General features: G+C 38.1%; 1 protein-coding gene across 3 annotated transcripts in view; it reads left to right on the top strand.

The window, feature by feature from the left end:
• Positions 1 to 24,061, top strand: part of UVRAG (UV radiation resistance associated) — a 313,347-nt gene that overhangs the window by 48,698 nt on the left and 240,588 nt on the right. For all 3 annotated transcript variants that reach the window (XM_068554579.1, XM_068554580.1, XM_068554581.1), the window contains 2 exons: positions 2,863 to 3,024; positions 12,777 to 12,851. In XM_068554579.1, the coding sequence (XP_068410680.1) occupies positions 2,863 to 3,024; positions 12,777 to 12,851 (237 nt within the window). The remainder of the gene's footprint in view (positions 1 to 2,862; positions 3,025 to 12,776; positions 12,852 to 24,061) is intronic.

The following is a 24,061-nucleotide window of genomic DNA, read 5'->3' as shown; positions in this document are numbered from 1 at the left end:
TGTTTATCTTCATTTTTAAATGAAACTCTACCCCTATCTAGCAGGGTTGCTAAAACAATTATGGTGGGATAGAGACTGGGGGTCATGTAAGAATGGAGTTCTGTTGATCTTAGGTTGAAATTCTTGGATGGTGTGGAATCAGAATAAACCTGATTGCACAGTGTGTTTATTGTGTTATTATCATGCTATTTATTGATAATCTTTTGGTGTCCTCAAACATCCATTTTGGTTAATTGGACATTCATTCACTCATTCAGCAAATGTATATTTTTTAATTAATTAATTAATTAATTAATTAATGGCCGTGTTGGGTCTTTGTTGCTGCACGCAGGCTTTCTCTAGTTGTGGCGAGCAGGGGCTACTCTTGGTTGTGGTACGCAGGCTTCTCATTGCGGTGGCTTCTCTTGTTGCGGAGCACGGGCTCTACGCATGCGGGCTTCAGTAGTTGTGGCACGTGAGCTCAGTAGTTGTGGCTCGCGGGCTCTAGAGCGCAGGCTCAGTAGTTGTGGCGCACAGGCTTAGTTGCTCTGCGGCATGTGGGATCTTCCCGGACCAGGGCTCGAGCCTGTGTCCCCTGCATTAGCAGGAAGATTTTTTTTTTTTTTAACATCTTTATTGGAGTATAATTGCTTTACGATGGTGTGTTAGTATCTGCTTTATAACAAAGTGAATCAGTTATACATATACATATGTTCCCATATCTCTTCCTTCTTGCATCTCCCTCCCTCCCACCCTCCCTCTCCCACGCCTCTAGGTGGTCACAAAGCACCGAGCTGATCTCCCTGTGCTATGTGGCTGCTTCCCACTAGCTATCTGTTTTACGTTTGGTAGTGTATATATGTCCATGCCACTCTCTCACTGTGTCACAGCTTACCCTTCATCAGATGAATGGATAAAGAAGATGTGGCACATATATACAATGGAATATTACTCAGCCATAAAGAGAAACGAAATTGAGTTATTTGTAGTGAGGTGGATGGAGTTAGAGTCTGTCATACAGAGTGAAGTAAGTCAGAAAGAGAAAAACAAATACAGTATGCTAACACATATATACAGAATCTAAGGGAAAAAAAATGGTCATGAAGAACCTAGTGGTAAAACAGGAATAAAGACACAGACCTACTAGAGAATGGACTTGAGGATATGGGGAGGGGGAAGGGTAAGCTGTAGCTGGCAGACTCTTAACCACTGTGCCACCAGCAGCAAATATTTATTGAGCATATAGCAGGTACTTTTCAAGCATTGGGGATCTTGTGGTAAACAAATCAGGCAATGTTCCTATCAGAGCTTTTATTTTTTTTTTTTTAGAGCTTTTATTTTAATGCAAGGAAATCAGACAATAAAAATATACAAGTGAAATACATACAAGTCAAAAAGATAGATCAGACATAAGTGCCATGAAACTGGAAGTCATGTTCCCACTCCTGAAATGTCAATGGCCAAACCCACAAAAGCACATACATCAATATATCCCCTAAAACAGAAACACTGCCCTAGTCTGTCCCCGCTTTGGTCAGGAAGAAAAACTGCCACAAAGCAAAGACTAGTTACCCTTATATGAGGACCTTTTGATTTACTGATTAGTGTAATATGAAAATTGATAATTTAATGAGATTGATTATAGTTACATTCAGCAATGAAAGCCCTAACATTTTAATGTAAGGGAAATAAATGAAAGTAAGTAATTGATGCATTGTAGTTCACATCTATTGATAATATTAAAGCCCCTTAACTTTTTCACTTTTCAGAGAATGTTTCAACTATCTGCATAATCCTCTTAATGAAAAACAAAGTTCTTTCAGAGCATAAAGTTGACCATGCCATTCTTTTTTTTTTTTTTTTTAAAGATTGATTGATTGATTGATTGCTATGTTGGGTCTTCGTTTCTGTGCTAGGGCTTTCTCTAGTTGCGGCAAGTGGGGGCCACTCTTCATTGCGGTGCGCGGGCCTCTCACTGTCGCGTCCTCTCTTGTTGCGGAGCACAGGCTCCAGATGCGCAGGCTCAGTAGTTGTGGCTCACGGGCCTAGTTGCTCCGTGGCATGTGGGATCTTCCCAGACCAGGGCTCGAACCCGTGTTCCCTGCATTAGCAGGCAGATTCTCAAGCACTGCGCCACCAGGGAAGCCCACCATGCCATTCTTAACCTTAAAACCTTTCAGTGGCCCCACATCTTGTGCACAGTAAAGTACCACCTCCTTGGCAAGGAGTCTCGTGTTGGTCTCTCCAGCTCTGCGTCCTGCCACTCTTGTGTTGTGCGCTCCAGCAGTTGTCTTAGTTCCCTGACCACACTGTGCTATTTCACACCTCCGAGCCCTTGTTTATTATTTTCCCTTTGCCTGGAATTCCTTATTTTAACCTGGTGAACTACTGTTTGTCCTATAAGAGCCAAGTTTCATAGCCTGTGTGCTGTCTTTCCCCTGTTCCTTCCAAGTTTATTATTCCTTCCTGTGCTACTTTGTAACCTTTTGCATATTGCACTTTACATGAAACAATGTAATTATTTAAAGAGAGGTTTGAATCCAGCAACAAGTTGGAGGTACTTTGAGGGCATTGTGTATAAGTTGCTTCTTAATAATTGTGTATTGTGTTGAATAAATAAATGAATTACCATAGGAAGCCATGTTAATGAGAGATTAGAATATATGCTCCTTCTATTGACTGTAATAAATAAGCAGAGAAATTAAAAAGTACCGATATCACCCTCTTTATGTTAATTGGAATGTCTTCTTCACTTGTTTGCAATTTAATAGATTTATGAGTTCTTTTGGTTAAAGAACAAAATGATGTACAACCTAACTGAAATAACTGTAAACCGTAAACATTCAGGGTCTTCCTAAAGCATGTTTTCATTTCCATCAACAGAATCCAACATGGCGGAGTCTTGATTTTGGAATAATGCCGGACCGTCTTGATACATCTGTGTCTTGTTTCGTGGTGAAGATTTGGGGTGGAAAGGAGGACATCTACCAGCTGTTGATTGAATGGAAAGTCTGTTTGGATGGGCTGAAATATTTGGGTCAGCAGGTAATTTTTAGACTGCAGTTTCAAGTAGTTGTCTTCTCGAAATAAACAGTCTAGCTTTTTCTGTTGAATCTTCTGATTCTACATTTCCTGTTATAAGGAGAGACCCTTTATGATTGTTCACTTACATACAGAAATTTGAGTCATTGCCAGTTTAAAAAATGACTGAAAAAATTTATGAAGAACTGCCTTAAGCTGATAATTTAAGAGGATATTTTTGGGGGGGGGGGGCAGGTAGAAAAGAATATGCTTTCTCATAGCACTCTGCTTGTTCTGTCTTATTGGATGTCTCCCCTAGAATCTGAAAATTAAGTTGAAAATAAGCACCTCTCTTATGACCAGTAGAGTGGGGTTATTCCAAGAATAAGAAGATCTACTGTTTATTGAGCACAGGGATGACAAATGCCTGGCTTATATACCACTACCCATTCCCCATGACTGGTGTAGCTAACTCATCATAGCACTCTTCTAGCTGAGCTCAGAAGTAGCTCCATAATCCTTTCTAACACAGTGTTCCAGGATGCAACTAGAAATATATCAGAATTGCATATGAAATGAAACCTGTTTGCCATTCCCAGACATAAGTAATTACAGTTAATGTTTATAGTGACCTTGTGAAAGTTGATATTATTGCCCATAGTTTCCTGATGGGAAAATTGTGCCTCAGAGAATTTAAGAAACTATCAAGATCACACTGCTAGGTGGAGCTGGGATTTAAATTAGGCCTGACTTAAAAATTCATTCTCTTTCTGCTGTACCACACTGGTATATACATGTAGTCCTTGGTAACCACTCAGCCCACATTGGAATAAATGCCATTTCTATTTTGTGATACCTGTGGGACTACTGATAAAGGTAACCCTAAAATGTTAGTTATATCTACAAACATCCTTCATGTTTTTTTACTATTTATTCAGTATATACTTTCTGGTATGTTTCTTTTAGAGAAACCATTCTACATTTTTCTTTTTCAGATTAAAAAAAAAGCAAAACAGCTCTTCCCTTATTTTGCATAGTATATTTTATTTTGTGTTCTTTTTTGGTGACCAGAACAATGCATGCAATGAATATTTTGCTTAACTAAATTCTAACCTGCTACAAATTCTGTTTTATTTTTATTTTTTTTCTTTTGTTTTAGGGCTGGTCTTAATGAAAACTCATGAAGTAATGACTTGTGGCTTAGGGTCTTTCTCCTCTCTTTTAGTACCAAATGCTTGTTGCCTTTAGCCTGGCTAACCAGCCCTGCCCTGAGGCACGTACTCTTTCTATCTTGCTACCTGCTGGAGTTGGCTCTCTGTGTATAGATTATGATATTAAGCACTTGTTTACGTTGTGTGTGGGTGGGGCTTCTTAACATTAGAGTTGCAGCCTATAGGCTTGTAGGGGAGGGTTTTTTTTGGCCAGAGAAGATGACCTTCATCATGCTTTTCAGTTCACGCATTCCTTAGGTGGTTGTCTTCTTAAAATACCCAGCTGTGCTTATGTCTAACTTACCCTAATTTCAGAGAGTTAGCATTCAGGTGTCTTCTTACAAAGTTGGTTATGTTGGTATCGCAGAGAACAAGAGAAAGAGAAAACATTTTTCTAAGCCAACTAGACACTTAATATCCTTGTAGAAAGTCACTTATGAAATAGGTATAACAAGTAACAGGCTACTAGAAAATCAGATATAATAGAATTACAAATTTTTAGAGGAAAGCAAGGCTCAGATGTGTTAGGTTAATAGCCAGAATCACTGAGGTTCATTGATTGGTCATCTGCTTTCTAGCAGGCATCGTTCTTAGTGTTAAGGATCCAGAGATGAGTCAGATAAGGTTCTTAGACCCGGTAAACTGATGATCGATGAATACCTGCAAAGAGAGCTATGGGAGTATGTTTAAGAGGTATGTAGACAAACCTGGATAGAGTCAGGGAATGAATGACTTTTGAATGAAATTTTTTTACAAGTTAGGTTTTTTTGAGGTATAATTTACATACAATAAAATTTACCCTTTTAATGTATACAGTTCAATGAGTTTGACAAATGTATGAAGTAAGTAACCATCACTACAATGAATAATGCTGCTGTGAATATTTAAATATAGGTCTTTGTGTTGATGTAAGTTGTCATTTCTCTTGAATAAATACCCAGTAATGGAATTTCTGGTTCTAATGGTAAGTGCTATGTTGAAATTTATAAGAAACTGTGAAACTCTTTTTTCGGCGTGACTGTCATTCTGCCTTCCCATCAGCAATGTATGATAGTTCCTTATCTTTGTAAGGACTTATTATTGTCAGTCTTTTTAATTTTCACTATTCTGATAAAGTGGTATCTCATACTGATTTTAATTTTAATTTTCCTAATGATGAACTGATGTTGTGCATTTAAAAAATATGTTTATTTGCCATCAATCCCCCTACCTTCTTTTTTTGTGAAATGTTCGTTCAGATCTTTTGCCCATTTTTTATTTGCTTGTTTGAGTTCTCATTACTGTGAGTTGTACAATTTCTTTAGGTGTTCTGTATGAGTTAGTCCTTTATGAGATATATATTTTCCAAATATTTTCTGCTAATCTGTGGCTTGTCTTTTCATTTTTTTTAAGTGTCATACTTTTTGTTTCTTAGATCTAAGACGTCTCTGCCTAACCCAAGGTTACAAAGATTTTCTTTTATAAAGTTCTTCTAGAAGTTTTATAGTTTTAAGTTTTAGTTTTACATTTATGTCTATGATCCATTTTGAATTAACTTTTATATAAAGAGCAAGATTCATTGTTTTGTAGGTGGATGAACATTTGTTCCTGTATTCTTTGTTGTAGAGGCTGTTATTTCTCCATTGAATTACCTTGTCTTTGTTGAAAATCAGTTGTTGAAAATCATTTATGTTGATCTGTTTCTGGACCCTCTGTTCTGTTTCATTGATCTACATTTCTGTCCTTATGCCAGTACCACCTTGTCTTGATTACTGTAGTTTTATACAGTCTTGAATTCAGATAATATTAATCCTCCAACTCTGTTCTTTTCTCAAAAATCTTTCTGGCCTTTCTAGATCTTTTGCCTTTACATATACACTTCAGAATTAGTTTGTCAGTTTCTACAAAAATCCTGCTGTGATTTTGGTACGTGTTGAATCTAAGAAAATTTGGGGAGATTTGACAACGTAGTGTTGAGTGTTTCAATCTATGGACACGATATAATCTCTCCATTTGTGAAAATCATCTTTGATTTCACTCATCAGTTATTTGTAGTTTTCAGCATACAGATCTTACACATATTTTGTTAGATTTGTACCATGGATTCCATGTTTGTTGATGCTAATTTAAATGGTATTCCTTTTTAAAATATTCCTATTTCCAATTTTTGTTCCTTGCATATAGAAACATTTCTGTTTTGAGCTTGTATTCTATGACCTTGCTAATAAATTCACTTATTAGATCCAGTAGACTTCTCTATTGTGGATTCATTTTGTAGATTGCCAGGTAGGCAATCATATTGTTTGTGAACAGAGAAGATTTACTTTCTTCCTTTCTAATGTTTATGTCTTTTTCGTTTTGTTTCTTATTTCACTGGTTGAGACTATTGAGGTACAATGTTGAATAGAAATAAGTAGAGTAGGCATCTTTGTTTTGTTGCTATTCTTGAAGGAAAGCAGTCTTTCACTATTAAAAATTAATACTGGAACTGCACCTTAGATGGGACTCGAACCCACAACCTTCCAACTGAGACTGCACAACTCATCTCGGGACTTAATGAAGCTCAGGTTCCTTCTGTCTTGATGCAGAAGGAATTCAGCGAGAGGCAAAGTGATTGGTAAGAAGTAGATTTATTAATACAGGACGCTTGTGAAGGATACAAGTGGGAAGGCAAGAGGGCTCTGCCCCGAGAACTAAGTGGGCTACATTTTTATAATCAAAGGAAAAGTGGGGATGGAGAGAAGACCACCTTCTTCCTCTTCCTTTGTAAAGATGTTGCAGGAAAATGAGGCACAAGAGGGTGGTCATGTCCCAGGTCTCGGGTGAGTTCCTGGGACAGTCCTTGGCTTCATGCAGGAAAGAATTCAAGAGTGAGCCATAGTAAGTGAAAGCAGGTTTATTTAGAGTGATAACGCATTCCACAGGTAGAATGCGGTCGGTCTCAAAAGGTGAGAGCAGCTCTGAAATATGGGGTGGTTTTTATGGGCTGGGTAATTCCATAGGCTAATGAGTGGGAGGATTACTCCAACCATTTTGGAGCAGGGGCAGAGATTTCCAGGAATTGGGCCACCGCCCACTTTTCACCCTTTTATGGTCAGCCTTGGAACTGTCATGGCACCTGTGGGTGTGTCATTTAGCATGCTGATGTATTACAGTGAGCGTATAATGAGGCTCAAGGTCTCCTGGAAGTCGAACCTTCTGCCATCTTGGGCCTAGTTGGTGCTAACCAGTTTTTGTTATATTCAGTTTTCCTCAAAGGCTGTGTCATTACTTTTTGTTTGTTTGTTTGGCGGCATCTTGTGGCTTGCAGGATCTTAGTTCCCCGAACAGGGATTGAACCTGGGCCACAGCAGTGAAAGCGCCGGGTCCTAACCACTGGACTGCCAGGGAATTCCCAAGACTGTGTCATTATTTTAAAGGTTGTGCCCTACTCCCTTCCCTCCTGTCTCACTATTAGCCATAAAATTTTAAGACACTTTATTGGGTTGAGGAAGTTTCCTTTCATTTGTAGTGAATTCGATTTGCTAATAGTTTGTTAAGACTTCTTTCACCTATGTCCATGAAGGGTATTATTAGTCTGTACTTTTCTTGCAATGTCCTTGTCTGGTTTAGTATTGGAGTAATGCTGGCTTCATAAAATGAATTGGGAAGTGTTACTATTCTTATATTTTCTGGAGGAATTTGTGTAGAATTGTTATTATTTATTCCACAGATGTTTGACAGAATTCTTCAGTGAAGCCATCTGGTTGTTAAGATTTCTTTGTGAGAAAGTTTAAAAGTATGACTTCAATTACTTTATTAGCTATGGGGCTGTTTAGGTTATCTGTGAATTCCTAAGTGAACTTTGATACTTTGTCTTCCAAAGCATTTGTCAGTTTCATGTACTATTTCAAATTTATTGGTATAAAATTTCCCAGAGGGACTTCCCTGGTGGTCCAGTGGTTAAGATTCTGTGCTTCCATTGTAGGGGGCGTGGGTTCCATCCCTGGTTGGGGAACTAAGATCCCACATGCTGCGTGGTGCGGCCAAAAAATTAAAAAAAAAAAAAAAATTTCCCACAATATTACCATATCCCTTTAAAGTACGTAGGATATATAATGATCCTTTCCTATTTCATTCTTGCTGTTGGTAATTTCTGTTTTCTCCCCTTTTCTCTTGATTACTCTGAACAGAGATTTATCAGTTTTATCAGCTTTTCAAAGATCTAGTGTTTGGTTTAGCAATATTGTGTTTTATAAGAAATATATATATTTGATGCACAGTTCTTGGCTCATTTCTCCTAGAACTCTTGGAATTTCCTAAGTGTTGAGAGTGATAAAGGTGTCTTTTGTTATGTTAATGAGGTGACTTTTGGAAAGCACCTAAGGGTGGGGGCTGGTTGCCCACGGAGCAACCATGTGATAAGAGGATTAGAGGATTGGAACTTTCAGTCCCACAGTCTGACCTCTTGGGAGAGGAGAGGGATTGGAGGTTGAATTAGTTGCCAGTGGTCAATGATTTAATCACTCATGCCTGTGTAATAAAGCCTCCATAAAAACTCCAAAGGATGGGGTCCTGAGAGCTTCTGAGTTGGTGAACACATAGAGATTGGGCAGTATGGTACACTTTGAGAGGGCACAGAAGCTTTGTGCCCTTTCCCCATACCTTGCCCTATGCAGCTCTTCTATTTGGCTGTTCCCTGAGTTACATTCTTAATAAACTGGTGATCAGTAAGTAAAATATTTCTCTGAGTTCTGCGAGCCACGCTAGCAAATTAATTGAACCTGAGGACTAGGTTGTGGGAACCTCTGATTTACAGCCGGTTGGTCAGAAGTACAGGTAACAACCTGTACTTGGGATTGACATCCTAAATTGGAACCTCTAATCTGTGGCCAGTTAATTAGAAGCACAGATAACAATCTGGGTTTTTGACTGGCCTTCCATGTGTGGGGGGCAGTCTTGTAGGACTGAACCCTTAACCTGTGGAATCTGATGCAGGCCTGAGAGCAGGACACCCTGCTGGTGTCCAAGAATTGCTTATTGTTGGTGTGGGAACTACCCACCCACCCCACTGAAATTGGGTCACAGATCACTGAAAGAGGTTTCATTGATTATTGTTATTTTTTTCAATTTCATTGATTTCTGTTTTTTTCCTTTTTAAAAAAAAATATTTATTTATTTGGCTGTGCTGGGTCTTAGCTGCAGCATGTGGGATCTAATTCCCTGACCAGGGATCAAACCTGGGCCTCCTGCATTGGGAGTGCAGAGTCTTAACCACTGAAGCACCAGGGAAGTCCCTCATTGGTTTCTGCTTTTACTCTTATTATTTTCTTCCTTTTGCCTGCTTTGGGTTTAATTTGCTCTAATTTGCTAATTTCTTAAAGTAGGATTCCTGGATTACTGATTTGAGACTTCTCTTTTCTAAAGTAAGCATTTAATAAATTTTCCTCTAAGCATTGCTTTAGCCCTGACCCACAATTTTGATACTGCATTTTCATTTTTGTTCAATTTGAAATATTTCCTAATTTCTCTTTTATTTCTTCTTGACCGAAGGGTTATTGAGAGGTATGTTGTTTAATTTGCAAACATTTGTGGAGTTTTCAGATATCCTTCTTTTGTTGATTTCTACTTTAATTCTGTCGCGTTTAGAGAAAATCATATTACTTTAATCCTTCTAACCTTTTTGAGATTTATTTTATGGTCTGTCTTGGTAAGTGTTTCATGTACATGTCATGTGTATCTTTCTGTCATTTGAATGGACAGAGTGATGATGCAGCTTGTCCACAGTAGCCAGAGCTACAACTACAAGCCAATTTCCTGAATAGCCTTTAGAGACAAGAGAGTTAATCAGGAAGTTTTCCCCAGAAGTCATGAACTAAAGTTGGTTTTGACTTGAATTTTGATGACGAAGAAGCAGAGGAGTTTGAAAATAGCTCTATTCAAGGTAGGAATTTGGAGAATTTGTTGATAATGCTTATATGGGGCACTTGTGGTGGCAGAAGTTCTTGTGCTTAGTTTAAGTGGTTAGAACTTTGTATTAATACCAACAACGATTGTATAGTCTTTCAGTGTTTGGGTATCTTTTTACATTCATACAATCATTTTACATGCACCCAGTGACTTTGGGCCTTTTGAAGGTCATGCGAGCAAGTATGATTTTCCTCTCAGTATTTAACTGAGAAAACAGAAGCTCAGAGAAATTAAGTAACTTGTTAAAGGTCACACAGTGATTGGTGGATTTAGGCTATTATTTGTTCCATTGCTCAGACTATATTTATTATTCATTTCACTAACTTTGATTATGTCTTTAAAAAGTGTGCCTTTTTTCATAGACGGATCAAAATACAAGATTGTGGTTGGATTAAAAGGCTCTATATTCTGTAGTCTCCATATTAAGATTCTGACACGTTTTGGGGTCAGTAATCTATAATTAATGGTAAAGGATAGTAAGTAGTATGGAGTATCATGCAGCCTGTTTTGCTAATTTTCTATTTTTTTAAAATTAAATTTATTTATTTATTTAATTTATTTATTTTTGGCTGCGTTGGGTCTTTGTTGCTGCGCGTGGGCTTTCTCTAGTTACGGCGAGCGAGGGCTACTCTTTGTTGCAGTGCGCGGGCTTCTCATTGCTGTGGCTTCTCTTGTTGCAGAGCACGGGCTCTAGGCGTGCGGACTTCAGTAGTTGTGGCACGTGGGCTCAGTAGTTGTGGCTCACGGGCTCTAGAGCGCAGGCTCAGTAGCTGTGGCGCAGGAGCTTAGTTGCCCTGCGGTATGTGGCATCTTCCTGGACCAGGGCTCGAACCTGTGTCCCCTGCATTGGCAGGCGGATTCTTAACCACTGCGCCACCAAGGAAGCCCTAATTTTCTTTATTAATCGGGAACAAAGGGCTCTGTGGTTGACTGATCCTGATTTTTTCCCCCAGTATTGTTTGTGTCTAACTTCCAAAAGTACTTTCATATCCAGTGATAATTGGATTCATTTCATCTCTATGACACCACTATAAAATAGAACAAGGAGTGTTTCTGCTTTTGGCTGATGAGGGATTTAAAACATGGCCCATTAACATTGATTAGCGATTATATGTTGAGTAGAGCGCTAGGCACTAGGGCTATAAAGTCAGAGTTCCTTATGAAGCACTCGAAGGTTGGAATTAGAACTCAGATCACTTGAATTTTTTTTTTTTTAAGTCCAGTACCTTTTCAAGTCCTAGAACCATGTTGTCTCTTATTTTTCAACAAATTAATTTAATGCCCATCTTTATGAGGCTTATGCTTTGAAAACTTTACCTTCATGTTAGATTCAATCCTGCGCATAATCTCACCCCACCCTTTCTTTAATGGCATGTATTTTTCTGATTTTAAAAGTGATCCATGTACTTTGTGGACAATTTGGAAAATTTTGAAAAGCACAGAGAGAATAAAAAATTATGTGTAATCCTTCTGCCCAGCTGCAACCATTGTTAACATTTTGATGCATATGATTTTATTTAATCTTTTTTCTCCCGAGGTATATATGTGTATAAAATATTCTATGTTTGTAAAATTTTGAGTTTCTTCTAATCTTGAAACTGATTTCGTAGTGCTTTCTCTTTCTCTTTCATAAAATAAAACACTTGAAATTGGTTTATAGTTTTCATTACAAGTTTATTATTACAGGCCCATCTTTTGGTATTGTATTCAGTTAAGTAAATGATGTAGGTAAACAGGGAGCATGTGATTAATTTTGCTTTAGTAATAGATGTAGCAGGTATGGAAGTCAGATAAGTGTTCATAGGACTTTTCTGCTGCTGGCTTTGACCTTTCTATCTCTAGCTAGAAAGAAGAGATGAAATATTCTATTCTGGTAATCCCCCACCTGAACCCTCACATTAATCCTTCACTGCAGAAGCAATTAAAATTTTTTTAGCCACAATTCTTTCTGATCAAGTAATTAAATCTGTTTTTATAGACTTTATACTATTTCGAGTTTTTTAAAAAAATCTTAGTTCTTCAATTTTAAAAGTTCTAATTCTCCCACCTTTTAGGTGAAGTTTAATTCGAGGTTGGCACTGACTGAACCTCGAATCAGTTGCATTTGAAAGAGAGTAGTAGACAGAAAATAATTAGTAGACTTTTAAAGACTTTGAGGATTGGATATTATCTTTAAACTGTCTTTTTGAAAATAGAAAATAATATTAATCTTTTATGTTTTTTCTAGGGCTTCATGTTTTTTAAAGCACTCTAGTAGACTAACTTGGGCTGTGTTTTCTTTGAGATCAGAGAATGTATAGTGTGCCTCTGAATCCCTTATACTTATGGAATAAGTATATATGCTTTCTGTAACATGCTTTCTGTATGCTTTCTGTAACAACCTCAAGAAGTGTTTGTGAAAAATGTGTGTGAATGATGGTGCCTGTGATCTCATGTGATGATTTTGTGAGGACTTTGACTAAAGCAGGAAACTCTAAATTGATCACCTGGTCTTATGATGAGTGATTTGTTTTCTGCTGGCTTGTTAGACGTAGCCAACCTCTTTCTCAGCATTGAAGTAGGTCCTGTCATTTTCTAATCACATTAAAACTTGATTGGAATGAGATGAACTAATAATGTGTTTTCCTCCTCTCTTAGATTCATGCCCGCAACCAAAATGAAATAATTTTTGGGCTGAATGATGGCTATTATGGTGCTCCATTTGAACATAAGGTAAGGGGATTTGCATAACACTGTGAGTTTTGTTTAGTGCAGGTGTGCTTTGATGTATCAGGTAAAAGCTCTGTGTAAATAAAATGTTTTAAGTATCATTATAAGTTTGTTGTTTAGTGTGGCTTAGGGTGAATGCTTAAAGTGAAAACTCATTTTGTAACCACATCAACACATCTTTTCTAAATCCAGATTATATTAATTTTCCTAAGAGAAAATCTCATGTAGCTGTTTTCTACATAATTCTTTAGAGGTTAAAGAAGAATAATGAATTTTAATTAAGTGTAATACAATTTTATTAAATGTTTCAGAAATCTTTTACAACTTTGAATAAATTTAAGAAACCTGAGGCAAGTTATATTGTAGTCATTTGTATTATAGTCTGTGCTGTCTCTATATCTAAAGGTGATTAGAGAAAGGAGAGGTATTTACCAAGTACCTGCTATCTGTGGCACCATGCCAGGTGATTCATGTTCTTTATCCCACTTAATACTAGCCACAAACCAATGAGGTGAGTTTTCTACATTATTTCCTCTTAGTGATCATGTTGTTTTCTAATTCTTGGTTGTCTGAAATGCTCTTGCTAGAATGCTTCATTCATTCAACAGCTATTTACTGAGCACCTGCTGTACATCAGCTACTGTGCTCTAAGCGCTAAGGGTACAATGGTAAGCAAACAGATTTTTTTTTCCCTGCTGTCATGGAGTGTATGAGGGAGACAAGCACTGATAAGGTAACCTGATAGATAACTATATAAACACAATGTTGGTAGGTGCTATAAAAGCATGTGATGAGGATCTTACCTACTCTAGTGGCTCAAGAAAGTTCTTCGGGGACTTGACTTTTAAGGTTACAATCCAGAGGATGAATAGAAATGAACAGTATGGAGGGATGGAGGCTGAAATGGAGAGAGCATTCCAGGTAGAAGAGGGTAGCATGTTGGAAGGCCATGAAATGCTAGGGCAAGTGGTGAGTTTTTGGGACTGAAGGAAAGTCTGGATGATAAGGGAGAAGGATACCAGAGGAGGCTGGAGAGGTAGACAGGGACCACATAACACAGAACCTTTTGAAGGATTTTATCCTAAGAGCAGTAGAGTATGTTGAAGGAGTTTTAGCATGGCAGAGATATAATTAGATTTGTGTTTTAATAATTTCACTCTGGCTGCTTTAAGGACTGATTGTAGAAGAGGCAAGAATATACGTGGGAAGATAGTAAGAAGGATCTTACAGTACAGCGGGTAAGAGATTTGATACTTTGGAACAGGTTTATGGTCAAATAGCAGATAGATTTAGGAAAGTTTTAGGAGGTAAAATCAGTAGGACTTGGTGATGGTTTGAATTTAGGGTGTAGGGAAAAAGAAGGTGTTAAAGGATGACTTTCGGGTTTCTGGCTTAGATGAAGTAACCAGATGGATGAAGGTGCCAGGCACTGAGAGAACTAAGGACACTGGAGGAAGACAGCTTTGTTGGAGTCAGATCGTGAGTGAGTTGAGATTTGATCACATGGGCTTTGAGATACCTTCAAGATATCCATGTGTAAAGTAGGCATTTGGATTAGATGAGTCTGGAGTTCAGAGGAGAGAAGTAGGTTAGAGATTTAAATACAGAGATATAATAATGGCAAATAGTTATTGAAATCATGAGTTCAGATAAGATAGACCAGCGACAAGCTGTACAGTGAGAAAAAAGGGGCTTAATAGCAGGGGGCCTGTGAGGGTCTCCAACTTTTAGAGGCCAAATATGGGAGGAGGCTTTGGAAAAGGTGGCTGAGAAGGAATGGTGAGAGATAGAGGAGGAAAAGAGAGTGAAGTCTCTTGTGGAATCTCAGAGGCTAAAGGAAGAGAGGTTTTTGTTTTGGTTTGGTTTTTGGTTTTTAAGAAGAGGGTGGTCAAAAGAGATGAAGACTGAAAAAGGCCCATTCAGTTTGGCAGAATGCAAGCTATTCTAGGTGACTTCATCAAAACTCAGTTGAAGCTCTGATAAGCTTTTTTTCTTTATTTTAAAGCCCTCATCTTCTAAGTTCCTATAGTATATCAACACCCTATGTACACCTTTGACATAGGTTTTACCACTTTATAGCTCTTCCTTCCTTTCTCGTCTGCAAGCTTCTTAAGGACAGATTTCCATATGTAATTTTGAATTCCTAGTACCTATCATAGTCCTTGAGACATGGTATTTGCTTCGTAAAAATGTTTTATTTAATGAGAGTATTGTGGGAACTGCCACTGCTGTTGTTTGTAATGTCCCACTTATAGGGTTAGGCATCCTGAGTCTGTTGAAGGATTAAGTTCCTCCTGCAACAGGTAACCAACTCACCATCTAGCACAATGTCTGGCATATAGTAATAATATTAATAGTTAACATCTGTTGAATGTATTATGTATCAAACAATGTTTTAAGAGCTTTATATCTATTACTGTATGTAATCTCCCTAAGAATTTTGTAGCCAGAGGCTAATAGTAGTTGAGATTTTGGGTAGGTCAGTAACTAATAACCCTTTCTTCTTCTCCTGAATTTGGAACAAGTTTAGAAATAAGACAGGTGATAAATGGAGATCAGAATGTTGGCGTTATTACTGATAAAACTAATTGGCAAACGTGGCTTAAATTCTGCAACTGAAAGAGCTTGTATACAGTACTTTCTCCCAGAATGAATCCCCATACCACCAAGTAACAAAACAAGCAAAACTACGTTCTTCCCCTTATAGGGACAGATCCTGACCCTCCAAGACAAAAGCAGAATTTATGTGTACTTTACACAGGCTGTTTCTGAATGGGAGGGAACCTGGAAAGAACTAAGGCAGTCATGTTCAGTTTCGTCTCCTGAACTCAGCAGTCAAGCTCCTGCCTATTCTGGGGAGGAGTGAGTGAAGGACACAGAAAAACTAGACTTTTTTTTTTTTTTTTCTTTATAACCTTCTTTCCTGGGAAATGGAGTGGAAAGTTTTTCTCCTATGTGGAAGCATGGGAGTGCAGAGTAAGTGTTTTTCCCTAACAATAATAATAATGTCTAATGTTTAGTGAGCACTTATGTGCCAGGCACTATTCTAAGTGCTTTATATATTTTACCTCATTTAAACCCCACAGTTGTCCTTTTATAGAAGAGGATGCTGGCACAGAGAACTTAAGTAACTTTCCCAAGATTACAAAACTACTAAGTAGCAGAGCTGGGAGTCAAGGCCAGATGAATAAATGTTTTATAATAAGTGGTACATTTTATTCTATAGTCCTTCAGTTAATAAGTTTTGTAAATTTATAAGGCATGCTTATCTTGCCCTGTACTAGCTTTTTTAAAATAATTAATTAATTAATTAATTTTTGGCTGCATTGGGTCCTCATTGCTGCGCACGGGCTTTCTCTGGTTGCGGTGAGCGGGCGCTACTCTTCGTTGTGATGCGCGGGCTTCTCATTGCGGTGGCTTCTCTTGTTGCAGAGCACGGGCTCTAGGCGCGCGGGCTTCAGTAGATGTGGTGTGTGGGCTCAGTAGTTGTGGCTCGTGGGCTCTAGAGCGCAGGCTCAGTAGTTGTGGCGCACGGGCTTAGTTGCTCCACGGCACGTGGGATCTTCCCGGACCAGGGCTCAAACCCGTGTCCCCTGCATTGGCAGGCGGATTCTTAACCACTGCGCCACCAGTGAAGCCCCGACGTAAATGTTTTTAAACATTTATAGCAATTTGACCTTATTTTGCCTTTTTTGTATTTTATAAAAGTATCAGCTCACAGTGGATTGAAGGAAAAGCAACTGACCCTTTCCCACAGAGAGTTTGAGGATCACTGCTATAGACAACAGTAATAAGGTGAGGGAGGCTGTTTAAAGAGTAAGACTCATTGAGGTCGTTGATTTGTTCAGGAGGAGGATAGAGATAGTAAACATGTTAAGAATTTCTTAGAAAAACTTGTGGTCGAGTGTGCATGTTAAAAATGTAAAGATACCTAAATGCTAGAAACAGAGTATAGATTTTTAATTAGCAGAGGGAAAAAAGGAGGAGGAGAAAACTTTGTCAACTTGATAGGAGTCAGAAAAGGAAAACAAAAAAGAAAACAAATGGTAAATAGAAACATGCAGTACAGTGATAAAAATAAGTCCAAATATACTTGTAATCACAGTCATTGAATATGGATAGCATATCTGTGGTTGAAATATTTCATAAAGGATTAAAAAATGCTAAATCAGCAAGGCTTTAAGAATGTATGTTCTGGGGACTTCCCTGGCAGTCCAATGGTTAAGACTCCACACTTCCAATGCAGGAGTGTGGGTTCGATCTCTGGTCAGGGAACTAAGATCCCACATGCTGCGTGGCACAGCCAAAAAAAAACAAAAAAATGTACGTTCTGTACGGAAGGGAAAGGTTTATACTTGTGAAGCGATAGGAAGCATGTTTTAAAGCAACTTTTAAAATACTGACTGAAGTTTTTGTTGACCAGTTCTTCAGCATTCTTGTTTTTTACATTAGCCATAACCAGAAACAACTTGTTATTACTTCTGAGGACTATGTTCCTGTTAATCCTTCCTCTGTGCACGTTAAAGTGTCTTCAGCCACTATGGGTCTAAAAGCTGGAACTTACTTATTTGCTCAAAACTTTTGCCTCTTTGTTTATCTGCTTCTCAAAAAGGCTTTACTCATTTCTGTTGAGTTTTTAGGAACCTAGTAAATCTCTCAACTTTTTACTATATTGGATGAGTATTCAGTCTCACTCCCAGGGGTGTCTTTGGAAACTAATACACTTGGAAATCTTTGACTAAAATATATACTGTGGGTTTGAATCCTTCATTCAGTAACTTCTGGCCTTATTAGGGAGTGATATCTTGTTAATTTTAGGTAGTAAAATTTCATTTATTTGGCATACATATGTGTACATATTTAACAGCAATGCAGACAAATAAATAATTGAATAGGTGATAAAAATCTATCTTTAGTTGTAAACGTGATTCATGATTTTTTTTCTATCAGTAAATATCAAGTACCTACTATGTGCCCATTATTAAACTAAGTACTGTGGGATACAAAAGTATTAGATGCAGAGTCACAAACACTTATTCTTTTAGCAGAGATAAAACAGCATTTATTCTGGAGAATTTAACTGGAGAAGAGCTTCAGTTTACAAATAGTTTAGTTTGAAAAATTATTTTTGATGTCAGTTGTTTGGGTCTTAACACAGGTGAATTACAGCAGAACATTAAGTTATTTGAAGAGAGCCTTAGGAAGAGGTTGGTGAATAAGGCTAGGTGATCTGGAGAGATGTTTCCTAGGTGGATTTTACTGCTAGGATGGCAGTTGGGGGAGCATGGGAAATGAGAGGCTGTTGGGCCAGCTCTTGATCCAATAAGCTGGAAACTTTTCAGATTCCTGTATAGGAGTTTTGCCTTTAATATAGACGTGTAAGATTATCTTTGCCTGAATTTCCTTTTGGCAGCTATTCTTCTGTTTGGGAGGATGCTGACAACTACCTGGGTGAATGGACACTCCTAGTGGTTAAGAATATGGGTTTTGGAGCCAGATTGATGTGAGTTTAATTCCAGGCACCACTGCTTACCTATGAAAGAGATTTTGGGCAAATTGAATCATCTCTGAGTCTGTTTTTTCATCTGTAAATGGAGATAACAATTTCTACCTCATCATAAATTGTTTTGAATATTAAAGGTGATATAATGTATATTACAAGGCTGGCTCATGAGTAGAGTTCAATAATATATGGAAACTACTACTCACTAGACTCTAAACCCTATGATAAAAGGGATTACATCTCTAATGCTTACCACTGTCAGCAGTTGTGTCCCTTGAACAGTGCCTGGCATGTAGTAGGTGCTCATTTTGTTAATGAATGCAGTCCTATATTTAGGACTATCATAGCAATAATTGAGATTCAAAATCTCGAGGGGATGGTATTTTTCTCTCTTACCCTACCTTATCCCTAGCCCCAACTTTTAGTTTTATTTTTATGTAACTCATACTGTCATAATAACTCTGTGGTGTTATTGATAAAGTACAAAGAGCTTTAGATTGTTAAGAATTCTTGTTTTCAGACTTAAAACTATAGCAGCAGTGTCTTCAGAGTCCAGTAGATGGCAATGCTTTCTCATTTTAATGGAAAAAAATTAAAGCAGGAGTAGAATCCAAATAAAAAGGATCAAACCTTTTTGGAATAGTGACACTCTCAGGAGATTAAAATAGCAATTTGGTGATTACTTTCACAAACGCAGCCACATGATTTGACCATCTCAAGTACATAGTCCAGCTGAGATTGAAGGTTTAGGGACAACGGCAAGTTTCAGGGTCTGTTTTGAGAGCCTGTACAAATGAAAATTCCTTATATTTTTCAAGGCATGATACTTTTGAAAAGTAGAAAACCTGAGTTCTAATCCCAGTTTTGTTCTGGTACTGTGTTCCTTGAGCAAATCACTTAACCTTTGTTAGTTTTAGGTTCCTCATTTCAAAAGTAAGAAAATTCTTATCAGCTGATTAATGCTAGAGGGAATATTAGAGTTATCTAGCTCAACACCCTTATCTCAGGGATGAAGAAACCGAGGCTCAGGGAGCCTCATGACCTCTTGAACTTGGCATGGAAAGTTAGTTTCATGCTTTAAGTGGTAACTTAGACATAGCTATAATAATATCATATATATAATATAAAAAAATCACTACATACTTTCATAGCTCTTTTGCCTTGAAGGATTTGCCTGTAAATTATTTTACTCCATTCTTACAACAACCTGTGGGGAAAGTAGAGCAACTGTTATTAGAAGTTTTAGTAGTAGTAGTAGCAGCAGGCCTATATGGCTAACAGTAAGTATTTGGGGAATAAATGAATGGCCAGCATATCAGGATGAGTTGGTGGCAGAACCAGGACCAGAACACATATCTCTGTCTTTCTAGACATGCACTTTCTTCATTACACCATGTCACCTGTGTAAAAGTGAGGAGTAGATGATTTTCCTCGTTAAATTCCTTTTTGAGGTTCCTTCCATCATTTTATTTGACTGTGATTGTGATTAAATGCTGTTAGAGGTATCTTCAACTTACAGCAACTCAGGTGGTCAGGTATTAGTATTTTTGTTTTCAGAATGAAGATGCTGAAACCTAGAAAAGTTAAGAGATTTTTGTTTAGTTAACTTTATAGAACTGAGAAATTAAAAAGATGGCTATTTTCCTCTTGCTGGTTAAATTCATGGATGCTAACTTATTTCCAAAGCACGTCCCATGTGGTACTCAAGCAGAACATTTAGAAGTGGGGATTAAGTATGTCAAGCAGCCTATATTTTAACAACAGAGAAAGGGATATGGTATAACTTCTACCCAGGTCTCTCAGTACGTCATCAGGTAAAAGTTGGAAGATCACAAAAATAGCTCATTCTGTACATACTCTACTCAGTTTTCCTCCCAGAGCTCTCCCCCGACCCTGCCCCCCAACCAGGTTACAAAATACAAGAAACAGACCAGACAGATCCTAAGGGGCTGTTTCTAGTAACTGCCTGCTTCGTTACAAAACATCTAGGTATCTGAGCTCAGTTTAAATCCAGGGTGAAACTTTGTTTCTGAATTATTTGAGCTGGTGTGATATCCTAGTAACAGTATTACTCCAGGTGGGTATGGAGCTTTTGAAAACTACCATTGCTAGTTTTCATTTAGTGAGTACCTACTATATGTCAGACCCTCTACTATCTACTTTACATGTTTTGTTTAATCTGTGTAACAACTCCATGAGGTAATTATTGTCATTTTATAGGTACAATATCCTAGAAGAAAAGGTTCAAGTACTAATCCCAAGATTACTTAGTAAGTAGCAGAACCATGATTTGAAACCAGGTCTGATTTATTCAAAGGCTTTTTCTTTTAACAACTACGCTACGTGGTATCTCTACATTCTTTCCTACTTCACATAGCATGTCAAAGTACCACGTCACTATCTTTACATTTAACCAGAGATATCCACTATGTGTGTTGTGAGAATCAAATGAGAGAGTACATGGGAAAGTGCTTTGAATGGTATAAAGTGCATTATTGTACAGACTTTGGGTATTTATTATTGTAGAGTGGGCATGCAATGCCCATGAGGCCATCAACCCACCAAAGTCCACAGAAGTTCCACATATTAGTCACTCTGTTTGGCTTCCCTCTGAGTCTTTTTTTTTCCTTTTCTCTTGGATCAAATTAGCTTCTGACACATGTTTGGAAAATCATCTCATCCTGTAATTCATATTTATAAATCCTGTGGTCCCCATTCTCTCTCTTCATTGAAGCCAGAGAATAATCTGGGAAAATGCCACATTTCCTGTTATGAATTTGGAGGATCTTGTCTCCTTAGCACAATTTTTGAGCTTTTCAGAATTTTAATACTGGAAAATTCAAAGCCAAGCATGGTTCTTCATGTAGATGTTTTAGATTCTTAGAAAGTAAACAGAAACAGAGCTCCAGACTCATCCGCACTAGGGGATTCAGAGAGTTGGAAATTTTGTTTAAATTTTGAAAACTTGTCTTTACTATTCTTTCTTAGATTTATAATTAGGGCATTCTTGACTTTTTTTCCTTTCCCCTCTGTGAGTCAGTTTTGGTTTAAATTGTTCCTCTAGAAAGCTGGGAATCTTTTCTTCTTCTTCTTTTCTTTTCTTTTTTTTTTTTTTTTTTTACCTAGTTAACATGGTACCACTGTTGCCTTTTCTTCCGTCTCACTTCTCTTCTCTCACAGTTACAGTAACTGTGTATACATCCTTCTTCCTGTTAGGGCGTAAGCTCCTTTAGGGCTGAGATTGTGTCTTACTCACTTTTTTGGTCCCAGGATTTAGTGTAGACTTTGCTTAGAAGATATTTTTCCGGAGTGAATGAAATCCACTAAGATCACATGGTTCCTATCTCTATTCTGTAGTATACTTTTCTCTGAAAGGATGACTACTTTAGCAGGGTCGCTTTCAGTCCTCTTGTTATGGAGTTGCATTGATGACATTTAATGGACTTCATACTTGGAGTGTGTGACTATGATTGTGATTATTTTTTGAGGGTAGTTTAAAACACTGAAGTATGAACAAGAACCTCTTCATCCCTGTTGACTTGAATTAAAAAGAATTGATTTTAGTTTCAAGATCTGTATACCTTTGCTTAATAACACTGTTCTTATTTTCATTGCTTCTTACTGTTTTGAAGGAGAAGAAAACATCTGTTGTCTCAAATCTCAGACTAGATCTGGGGGAATGTACATATTCAGCTCAGGTTCATTGTCGAAGAAGAGGTCTTGCTTTCCCTCCTTAACAGCTCAGCATCTGGGCTTTGTCAGAGCCCAGGGACAGTGGGTGTCCGAGGCTCGAAGGTGCTTGACAGAGACATGTGCACATTTTTTCTTGGTTTTAACTTGCCTGACTCTTAAAAGTGTGTTAATGTCCAAATGAACATACACACATAGGAACACAGGCTGTCCTTTGATTCATCAGGTAGCCATTTTAGGAGGAGTTGTACAAATAAATATTATATTTTTTAAAAGTTTACTCATTGAATCTGAAAAGGTGCTCAAGTTGTAGAATGAGCCATTGGTTTTTTTCCTTGTCCATTATGATTTCTTACTCTACCTAAGTAAGTAGAAGAAGCTCTAGACTGTACACTGTGTAAGGGCAGAGACAGTGTCAGTCTTTGCCACAGAATTATCCCTAGTGCTTAGCACTGTGCCTGGCATGTAGTATTAATTCAGTAGATATTTGTTGACTGAGTGAATGAATGTTGTTGTAGCAGATCATTCAAAATTCTGCTGGCATATACTACTTGTTTGGCATCAGTTGTATAGCTCATTATTCAAAATTCTAGTTCATCTATGTTTAAATAGTTTCTGACCACTTCTGCATAGATATCTGCCATTTGCAAATAATTATACTTTATTTTTTTATAAATTTATTTATTTATTTATTTATTTATGGCTGCGTTGGGTCTTCGTTGCTGAGCGGGGGCTACTCTTTTTTTTTTTTTTTTATAAAGAAAGATATCATGATTAATTTTACACATGGCTTCGGTGTATCATGTTTCTTTTTTTTCTTTTTTTTTTTAGAGATTGGAGTTTATTTATTTATTTATTTATTTTATTTTTGGCTGTGTTGGGTCTTCGTTTCTGTGCGAGGGCTTTCTCTAATTGTGGCAAGCAGGGGCCACTCTTCATCGCGGTGCGCGGGCCTCTCGCTATCGCGGCCTCTCCCGTTGCGGAGCACAGGCTCCAGACGCGCAAGCTCAGTAGTTGTGGCTCACAGGCCTAGTTGCTCTGCGGCATGTGGGATCTTCCCAGACCAGGGCTCGAACCCATGTCCCCTGCGTTGGCAGGCAGATTCTCAACCACTGCGCCACCAGGGAAGCCCCGGGGGCTACTCTTTGTTGCAGTGTGCGGGCTTCTCATTGCGGTGGCTTCTGTTGTTGTGGAGTACAGGCTCTAGGCACGTGGGCTTCAGTATTTGTGGCTCGCGGGCTCTAGAGCACAGGCTCAGTAGTTGTGGCGCACAGGCTTAGTTGCTCCGCGGCATGTGGGATCATCCCAGACCAGGGCTCAAACCCGTGTCCCCTGCATTGGCAGGCGGATTCTTAACCACTGCGCCACCAGGGAAGCCCCCTGTTATACTTTAAACGGATCTCTTCATTTTTCTCTCCAGGTTTGCTTTCCCTTCCAGTTTTTTACATTTTTATTAACTATTTTTCCATTTATCCAGGCCTCAAATTTTGCAGTTAGTTTTGATTGATTTCTTTTATCCACTCGATTCATTCAGCTACTAGACTCTTTTGAGTCCTTTGAAATCACTCATATATATGGCTACTTTTCCATATCCATTGTCATGATCCAAGCTCAGCCTGGCACCCCCATAAGGCTGGATTACTGCAGTAGTTTTCTGGCAGGCCTATGGCTCTGGTCTCTTTGTATCCACTTTGTCTTATTCACCACTGCCTGATTAATCTTCCTAAAGCATACTTTCATTATTTTTTATTCCTTTGCTTAAACGTTGTATGGAATAACTTCTTGTCTGCTAGATGTGTCCAAATCTCTGACCTAATTTCCTTTTCTCCATCAACCTAAATTCAGTCAGTGGTATAGTACTTTTGGTTATATCTCTGCTTTTATCTTTACTTCTTTTCTCTGTCTCTCTCTTTTTTTCTTCAGAGTTTGAGCTCTCATTACCTCTAGTATGTGTGGATTTTTAGAATAGCCTCCTAGTGGTTGTCTGGACATTCTGCTTCTCCTAATTTGTCATATTTGT

Source organism: Eschrichtius robustus, chromosome 11 (genome assembly GCF_028021215.1).
Source record: "Eschrichtius robustus isolate mEscRob2 chromosome 11, mEscRob2.pri, whole genome shotgun sequence".
In the NCBI taxonomy this organism is placed as follows: domain Eukaryota; kingdom Metazoa; phylum Chordata; class Mammalia; order Artiodactyla; family Eschrichtiidae; genus Eschrichtius; species Eschrichtius robustus.
The sequence above is the reverse complement of the archived record's forward strand: the minus strand, read 5'-3'. Positions and strand labels throughout refer to the sequence as shown.